Consider the following 9,618-nt stretch of genomic DNA (forward strand, 5'->3'; position numbering starts at 1 on the left):
CCCCCCCCCCATGTTAACTACAGCCACCTTCATTATTTATTAGCTTCACGTAATCAGCTAGAACTCTGCTACACATGGCAGGTCCACTGGCAGCTCTCCGCTTTGCTCCAGCTGTATCCTTGGGTTTACCAAGTAGTGCTCATCTTCCGACTTACAAAACAGAGTTCCCCCAACAATCAGAGGATTGCTTAAGCGTAATGAGACCAAAGGTTAAAAGATTGTGCTCCATTAGTTTGTTTTTCTAATCTCAGTGATTCTGCAGGCTCTGAGGCTGATCACCCAATATTTACTGTTCTGAGCCCATGGTATGGATTTCTGCAGTTCTCCCAAACCCAATAGATTTACTCACGCATCAATTACTAATTGAATAAGGGGCTGCACACCCCAAATGTGCCTTTCTTTTGCAATATCCATGTCTTTGGGAGTCCTGGAGCCATACTAAAAACTTTCGAAGATCTCTGCCTACACTGGGTGAAGGATCACACAGGAGTCTGTTGCACTGCTTCAGTCTGCAACAAACAAATTTGTCTGCCAGAGTAATCCCCCAGGAAAGCTTTACCCAGTCAACAGCGTAAGCACTACCCAGGCCAGCTGCAGGATGCTGCTGTGGTGTTGCCCTTTACTTCTTTTTTCTTTTTTTGCACTTGGCAAGATGCCGAGACCAACCTGTTGATCTCAACCGAGAGAAATTGCAAGGATCAGCCTTTGACTTTTGCACTGCAGCTGCAAGCACCTCCAATAATTTAGCATGCAGGGGCAAACAGCAAGGGAATGGTTATCAGTCTGCAGGAGCAATCACACCCAACATTAGTAGCAGAGGCCAGATAATATCTAGTGCCCTGCTGGCACACTCAACCTGAAATTACCCTTTGGCACACACTGATGGTAGGGAATTTCCTCTTATGTTGCAAATGTTTGCACAAAATCAATTAAATGATTAGGCACATGCCCAGCTTCACTGAAAGCTTTCAAGCTCCCACAGGAGAAAACACTTTCCAAACAAGGACAAGATTTTTAAGAGGCCTTCTTTCAATTCCCATTGATCAGATAACACTAGCCTGGTCTGTGCTAAGCAAGCACCACGAGATATTGCCTCTAACAGCACAATGCCTGTGTGTTGTGGGCAGAGGGAAAAAGGGCCTCGGAACTGGTAAAGGCAGCCAGTCTAGTACACAGCTGGGTAATTCTCAACCTTCATTGCTTTTCTTACGTAATTCAGAGCTATGGAATGGAATGTACTGGCCCTTTAACCTGTAGATCCCTCCTGGTCTAGTATTATCCCATTCCAGATTTCCCTACAGTAGTATCAGTGGGAGGGGATTGCTTCTGGGGGAATAAACTAGGTTTTCTGAAAAAGTCAGCGCTGCTGAGCCCAGTGGTGCTCTGTAAGCACTGGAGTCTGAACCTCCCTGTAACCCCATGGTAATAAGAGATGGGATCAACTCAAGTAGCTCCCAAATAGTCTCTTTCTCAGATCTAGGAGAGCAGAACCCCTAAAATCTGTAACCACTGTGTTATTTTTGTAGCCCTGTAGCTAAGCAAGGAAATATAAGAATATCATAGATGCCAGAGTAAGGAGTCACAGATTCAAAATCACACCCAAGCCTAGTTTTTAATGGTATAAATAAGACACAATCTGACCTAATAGAATCTATTACATTATCAAGTAGACAGTTTGTATGAAAGCACAGATGATTTATTCCTCATGAGGAAGACTTCAGGAACAGAAATAAACTACAGACCCAGGCAGCATCTGTGGGAAGTATGAAAGTGATGTACCTTCAGGGAAAATTGTGAGGAATGCATAAGATAGGCCATGGTTACTGTGCTGCTCCGGCTTATCCCCAGGCTAGAGAACACCAGCACTGCTCCATAATTCAGCTGAGCATCTGAATAAAGAAATGCCAAATTAGTGATACAAGAAATCAAGCTTCCAATTGTAAAGTAAAGATGCAGTGAAAGCTGACAGATTACTAGCCTGAGAGACAGGAGCCCTCATGAACTCTGACAGGAACAGATGGGCACTGCCAGTTCCTGGTTTTGTAAGCATTTGTCTTTGTTAGAAACCCACTGAGTTCAAATGTGGCCGAGAAGACCGAAATCAAATGATAACGACCAGTCAATGCTTCAAGACAGATCAGCTTCACCTTTATGTCAGGTAACTGTGATGAAAGTGGCCTATGATGACTCATCAGCTGTGGTCAACATCAAATCAGCTACTCACACTCTTCCCAGATAGGTTTAAAGATAACGAAATTCCTGATGAATGCATCAGAAATGTCTTATCAGTGTTCTCTGCTCCAGCTGAAGGAATCAGCTCTCAAGCTGGAAGGGACTTAGACTTCGTGTACCTTATCCCTCTGTGGGGATCACCAGCAGAAAACATATACATGCCAGGAGGGTGTTGTTTTTATTATGTTGTGGATATGTGCTAGTGAAATTTGCTAAGATTAACAAACTCATTTTCTACAGATCACCACTTGGCTTTAAGAGGATGTCGTCACTCACTCCTGACCACATCACCTCTGCCACCTATGTCTGATCGGTTCTATATTTTATTAATAATCTTTTGAACTTTTTCCCTCCCTCTCCAGAGCAGACAGCATGACATGTTTTGGAATACTAACAATTGCACTCTAGAACTTGTAGGGCAAAGCCTCTTACTGCTGTTGAGAGGTTGGTTTTTTTCAAATGCTAAAATAGAATTTTCTGAGTTATTTCTGTTACAAGATACCAGTTCTGTTCTAAGTTCTGTGGGTGGAAATGGCCTCACTCTGACACATACCTGACATGAGCTCACCTCCTCTCCTCTGAGGATACGTGGGGAGATTTAGTCTAGTGTTCATCCATAATTGTTCCAGTTTAAATAATCTACTATAGACTATCAAGTAAACAGTATACATTTTCACAAGGGCTACAGCTAATAAACTCTCATAGTCTATTTTGGAAACTTCCACATGCTGATGTGAGAAAGAGACTTTCTTCTGAAATACTACTGGGAATAGAACTGGGGAAAATTGAAAGACAAGTAAGTGGATATCTGCATTTGGGTTTCAGTGCATGCTAGTCATGAAATTCGATTTAGGACTAGAAAAATACATTCCCAAATATTGTTTCCTTGTTTGTATCCAGTTGTCATTTCTTATTTTATACTTGGATTGTAATGTCTTTGGGGACAGGGTGGTCTTTTGGCTCTAGATCTATACAACACTCAGCACAGTAGGGCCTTTGTCTGTGGCAGGTGCTATTTCATAGGTGTGATGAAAGATAATGATGTGGTTGCACACGATCACAGGAGGGACTTGCAGGAACTGTCTGCTGTGCTGCTGCGGGCACTCAGCTGGAAGGTATGTTTTTCCTTGCCCTCTCTGATGTAATGAGCTGAAGGCAGGTTTGTCAGCATATGCATGCTGTCCCACCTGAAAGTCTCCCTAGCTGCCACATTGGGTCTGCACTGCAAATCACAAGGATTAGCAGCTTCCTGTGGTAAGTTCTCTGATGTGTGTCACACTCCCGTTCAAATGAAGCTCTGGTGATTGGAGATTTGGGCTGGTAAGAGTCAAAGCGTTGTATTTAAGAACAAAGGAAAAGGAGGGAATCCTGTGAAGCCCTGGTAGCTATCCCACAGCAAAGCCTTCACAGATCTAGTGAAAAGCTCACTACTATCACAGAGTGAGGTATTGCTTAAAATGAGTATCAGATGGCCTTTAAAATCTCCCCTCCCTCCATCAGGATGGTTATTAAAGCAGCTCTTGTATCCATTAGTGTGTAGGCTTGCCTGGGAGTATGCTGATCTTGAAAGATTACGACCCTCCTGTCTGAGCTTCCTGTTTGAGTGAATTGCGGTCACTCCCATTTAATATCTGAGAGTAAACAAGATCTCAGGAATTTCAGATCAGGAACAACTCACCTATGAAATGACAAATGGTGGGAAAGGAAGAGAAAAGATCTGCACTGGGAGAATCTGGAACAGATATATGGAGGAGCTTGTCTTCTGCAAACCTAGAAAAAGACAACACAGCATTACATGGACCAGTGAAGCGGATTGCAAAAATGTGTTTGAGGCAAGCAGATAAATTTTTTGTTTGCTATTACACGTGTCAGTTTTCACCATCATCATTAACATTACGATAAGGTATTTGTTGTGGTAAGACAGCAAGGTGCTTGTAATACAGCATCAAACAGTTTGGTTACTGATTTGCCATTCCACAAGGTATCAGCATTGATGTCTTAACTTCACCCTACAGCTTGCTTTATCTAAGCGCTAAATGAAAACAGATGAAGTGAAAGCAAGATAGCATTTCAAAACATGCATGTTGATAGTTTTGTGAACATAGTTCCCTGATTCACTTCATATGGTTTTCTACGACAGCATCATCCTCCTTCCAAAAACTCAAGAGAACTCAATTCAGAGAGCAAAATATTGGTGAAGAATTTGAGATGTGAAAGTGTGTCATGCAAAGGGCATGGGAAGATTACCCTGGGCTCAGAGACTTTTGATGCTTTCTGGAGCCAAAGACATAAGAAATGTCTGCTAGTATACATGTCCTGAGGTAGATAGCTGGATTTATCGCTTCTTCTGTTTTAGTCACCACTTTGAGAAATGCCATGGCCTGCTGATTGAGCTGAATGGTAATGGACAGATGTAGGAAAGGAAGGAAGAACAACAGTGTGAAACACCAGTGATTTAGCTTTCACACGGTTTGTGAGACTTTGTCCTGAAACAGTCAAGGACATAGGTTCTTTCTGAAGGATGGTAGCATGTGATGGACTCACTCTGCCAAGGGCCTCCCGGTCCTTCTCTCACCCAGTCATGGTAGACAGCTGTAGAAATGCATTGCTGCTATGCAAACTCTGGAGCAGAGATCAGGAAAATGAGCATGAAATAGCATGTGAATCTCGTTGACTGGAAATGCAGAGGATTCCTGGAAAGCTTACAGCCAGTCCTCTGCGAATGGGCTCTGATGCTGTGCCACCTCACTTTTTCCACATGCACACGTTGATGAGAATACACCTGGACTGCTTAACTTACAGTGCTGCAGGCTGCTCAGAGATGTTGACCTGCGCTTTGATCTTCAAGTCCTTCAGAATTTGTTGGTCACACGCCTGCTTGAAATTGCCCATATATAACTTTGCAGGCAGTATCTCTACAGGGTATGGCTGCAAGTTGTCTAGTTCCTGCAGGAGAGAAGCCATAGGCTCAGTTTAAAAAGCGTATTTATTCCTATTAGCTTCATAAGTTCTTAAACTGAAGTCATGTGAAGAAATAAACACAAGCTTAGTCAGCAGCCCATGACACATTCTAGTATAATGATTCATTTAATCATCTGAACATTCTGAAATACTGGAGTCTTTGCTAGATTTGTAGAGAACAATTAACAGAATTGCTGCCATTGTGGCATTACTTAAAATAACTGCTAAACAGGAGGCAGAATATATTTTTTTATAATGCATGGAAGGACAGTGGTGTAACAGAGTCATTGTTGTTTTCTGGTTACTGTCTGCAAGGCTCAGTGAAATCATCTGCTGCCTGACAGAGCTGCAGGTGTGAGGTGGTGGCACAAAACAAGTCCACTACTTTTGATTTGCGCAGCATGAAGGCTGAGAATAAAAGTAGATAAGTGTGCCAAGAAAGGAAAGAACACTCAGTAGCTGACTGTGCCTCTATAGGCATAACTGAAACTCAGCTAATGCTACAGCAGAACAAAATAGCAGCTCAACAGTTTAAGGCAAAGAACAGCAGCTTAAACTCAGCGGCAAGGAAGTATTCTGTATCCAACTGAATCTGATGGGGAAGTTTAGCAGTTTGCTACCCCTCACGAAGAAGCACAAAGTGAATTGATTTTCTTCTGCATTGTAACATCCCACAGGATAGCACCATGTCAAGGGCTTTTTCATTTGAACCAGGTGTGAAGTAATATGAATAACGGATATGAAAGACACGCTGCAATGACATGTCCTCTGCCATATAGTGCCCTTTAAATGTGCCCCTTTTTGTATACTGTCCTAGATGTGAAATGAGGGTAATTGCTTTTAATAAACTCAATACATCAATGTTTGTAGGCAAAACCAAATTATTAGGATGCCAAAGTTTCAGTGGATGGCTGTTTTCTTTCAGGGCCTGTTGAAACAATGCACCAGCGTGTGTGCTTTGTGATCCTTCCAGATGAAAAGCTTTATAGACGTGGGATGGATTGTTTAAGAGAAATTGTACTTCTGTCTGAAACCATTTACTTCTGTAATATCTCAGAGAACCACATGTAAAAGAGGTTAAAGAGGAACCTGTTTTTTTCTCATTCAGTACTGTTCATTTAGTTATCAGTACTCTCCAATAGGCCAGTTTCGATGTTATCAGAGAAAGCTTCCCAGTGTGTTTTCATGAGCTTTTTTTCCATGCAATAAAAGAGGAAAAAAACCAAAACGTAGCTGTAAAAGAATTAGTGGTGTGACTCAGGGCAGGCACAGTAACTCAAATTGCATTTAATTTCTTTGTTTGAAATTACTTGTGTCAAGTTCACAACATCATTTAACTTGAATTCATTAGCCATCATCAGTTGAATATGAATGTTAATGTTTTCTACTTGGAAATTAAAGTCTAATCTCACCTGAGGCATCCAGAATAACTTCTGAGTCCTCAGAAAATGATAGCAGGCTGAAAAACGCTTGTATCCTCCCCTCAGGATGAGCACGGGGTGGCGGGTGAACTGTTCTAAGTCTCTGCCATATCGGACAGCAGTTCCTTCCTCAGCATCTAATAAGATCAAAAAGCTATTTGCCAGGACAGAGTGTCTCCATCAGCATCTGGGGTTAAATCTGGGCCACTGACACTGATAGCAAACTTCTGATTTCACTGGGCTTAGGATTTAATCTAATGGCCTGTAGAAAGCCTTGTTAAAAGCTAGATCTAATCATCTCATTTTTATGGAGGCTCTTTTCTTTACCACTTTAGTCTGCTTTAAGCAAAGGGAGAGAAGGAGGTGTCTTGAACAAATTTTTCACAACTTTTTTAAACATTACCTACCCTCAGCGATGCAAATTATGTGAGAGGTGGTTGCTCCCCCTCCTACTCCCACGAGATCCATCCAGGGCGCCTCTACCTATGTCTGCTTTAGAAACAGATTAGCGCAATGGAAACCTGCTTCTGCTTCTTCATACCTTGCCTTGATAATGTCTCATCACGGAGCATTTATGCACACACTTTATTTGTTCACCTTATACTCTCAGATTTTTCCCTCAGAAATCAGGGTATGGCCTAGATGTAAATCTTTGCTAAAACTATAGTTGTTCTTATAAAGCTAATAGGAGCCAGGTTCAGAACAAACAAACAAAAAGAAGTGGTTCTTCATACAGCAGAGCCCCTTGCCAAAGAATGTTTGAAAGCTAAACATTTACATGGTTCAGGGAAGACTGGACAAGTACATGGAAAAGAGTTTCCAGCTCTTCACACTTCTCAGTGAACTCCATCAAAACACCACTTCCGTTAAAGCTAAATCTTCTTTTTAAATATGATAATATGACAGGTTTTAATAACCCTTAAAGGGAAGTACTCACTCAGTGAACATAAGGAACTTGACTCAGCATTTTCGATCTCTGAAGAAGCATTGGCCCCTAAAAGGCAATAGTTAGACAAGGCAAATCTCAGTGAAATGTGAAAAAAGAATCTTTTCCTCACATGCAGTGAAGAACTTTGTGGGGATCAGTGCAAAGACAGGGAACTGGGCCTGCCAGGAAGCCTTGAAACAAAATATCTGGATTTATGAAGCCTAAGAACATACACAATACAGTCAGTAAGAAAACAGAGGTATATCACAGGTGTTTCTTTTCCCAAATAAAACTGAGCATAATTTGGATCACTTCCAAATAAGCTCATAAAAGTAAATGAGGAACGTGAAGAGTATCTATCCTGCAGTGAGGTCAGAGTTTGCCTTTCCAGCCAGCTGACGTACCTTTTTCACTCTCCTCTTTCTCATAATCACAGAGATCCAAAGAGCTGGTCTCGCAATCATACACAACACAGTATCTGACACACTCCAACTCCTCTGAATCCGGAACAAGATACTCCCCTGTAGGGCTCTAGCAAAATCACATAAGATTTCTATCAGGAGAACAAGTCCACATTTTTCTTGTGGCATCAACCCTACAGACATCTCGCAAGTTACTACTCTGGGACTATGGGATGGGTTTGGAGCTGCATTTGTACTTTATTCTGAAAGACCCGGTTATGTAAACTACTCTGGATTGCTTCATCAGCTTCACTGGTAAAGATGTCAGTGTTGTTCTTTGTGAGACAACACTACAATATGTTAGGTCTTGTGCAATACTTTTCCCGATATTCAGCTTCTATGTCCCAATCCTTTGGGTTGCTGAAGCCACCTTTTCTTTCTTTCTTGTGTTAGAACACATCCCCCCAGTGGTAGAAATGAAACATGTTTGACACCGGCAGGGGAGAGACTAGAAGAATTCCCTTTCATTTTAAGCCGGTTTTGGTTTACTGCTAAAGTCCAGGGATGGCTTAAACAAACGGTAACCTCGCCTCACCTGTTCAATCCTGCGTGCAGTAATAATATGGCTCTCATCGTACTCACGCTGAGTGCGGGCATCTGAAAAAATAACCAAGACAGAACAATTGGCTTATTTGGTACTATTTAAGGTAGAGTCCTCTTCCTAATTCAGTCAATGGGAATTCAGGCACCAATGCCAAGAAGAGACAGACTGATTCTATTTCTTAAAAACTGGGACTTTATGAAATGGATCTAATAAACCACAATCCTGAAGTGATTCCAAATATGCCTAGCACCAAGTGATACCACCATCTTTAGGCCCAACGCAACGGTTGTACTGCAGTGTTCACAGTGCAGCTCTTGTGCTCCATTCTGCTGTGCCCTGTTCTGCCTTCCAGTACCCCCGTCTCTGTGCCTGCCCCAGAGATCAGGCTGGCTGGGGAGAGAGGCATTAGAGAGACCCTGGCCCCGACTCCAAAACCAGCTGATTCCCTGATCAAAACATTTAATATCACAGTACCTGGCACCCTTTTTTTTTCATACTGGCATTATGAAAGATGCAAATGCTTATCACCAATCATTACAAAATGGGCAAGAAATCTTGTCCATCTCTAAAATAGTCACCTCTAGGAGCCACAATGGAGAACATTTATCCCTACGACAGTTTAGAGAAGGAAGAGCTGAATGCCAAATTCAGTTTGAACGGCAGCAAGAATTTCAGTAGGCAGTAAACTTGCTTGTTTGCATTTAATCAGGGCTGCAGCATAACGGTCCCACTGTTGGGCTAACTGCCACGAGACGTCAGTGACCGTAAATATTCAGTGCCATTGCTTGTGTTCCGTGTAAAGGGCTGGAAAGAGCAGTGCCTGCTCGCGGCTGGGAAGCGGGCTGGGAGAAAGGCCCGAGAGCCCCGGAAAGGGAGCGCACGAGCCCCCTTCCCCCGGGGGCCCGGCCAGGACCAGCCTCGCCTCCACCTGCACGGGGAGCCCCAAATCCCGCTGTTCTTGCTGCCTCACCCAGCAGGCAGAGGTAGTTGGGCTCGGTGAGCCTGGAGAGCCTGCCGTACTGGTTGAGGAGGTTGTAGAGCTCCGTGGGCTCGCAGAGCTGCAGCCCCGCC

General features: G+C 42.9%; 1 protein-coding gene across 4 annotated transcripts in view; it reads right to left on the minus strand.

Moving 5' to 3' along the window:
* Positions 1 to 9,489, minus strand: part of STYXL1 (serine/threonine/tyrosine interacting like 1) — a 10,877-nt gene extending 1,388 nt beyond the window's left edge. For 2 of the 4 annotated variants that reach the window (XR_003253147.1, XM_026063655.1), the window contains exons 1-8: positions 9,126 to 9,487; positions 8,539 to 8,600; positions 7,947 to 8,073; positions 7,552 to 7,608; positions 6,606 to 6,751; positions 5,033 to 5,178; positions 3,911 to 4,002; positions 1,780 to 1,889 (exon numbers count right to left, since the gene is read on the minus strand). Coding sequence is in view for 1 of the 4 variants with exons in the window: in XM_026063655.1 (XP_025919440.1) it covers positions 1,780 to 1,889; positions 3,911 to 4,002; positions 5,033 to 5,178; positions 6,606 to 6,751; positions 7,552 to 7,608; positions 7,947 to 8,073; positions 8,539 to 8,600; positions 9,126 to 9,150 (765 nt within the window). In the remaining 3 variants the exon portion in view is untranslated. Of the gene's footprint in view, positions 1 to 1,779; positions 1,890 to 3,910; positions 4,003 to 5,032; positions 5,179 to 6,605; positions 6,752 to 7,551; positions 7,609 to 7,946; positions 8,074 to 8,538; positions 8,601 to 9,125 lie in introns of all 4 variants that reach the window. The other 2 variants (XR_003253148.1, XR_003253149.1) reach the window with 1 other exon arrangement.
* Between the last annotated feature and the right edge of the window lie 129 nt (positions 9,490 to 9,618).

This window comes from Apteryx rowi, unplaced genomic scaffold (genome assembly GCF_003343035.1).
Source record: "Apteryx rowi isolate R43461 unplaced genomic scaffold, aptRow1 scaffold_20, whole genome shotgun sequence".
Taxonomy (NCBI): Eukaryota; Metazoa; Chordata; class Aves; order Apterygiformes; family Apterygidae; genus Apteryx; species Apteryx rowi.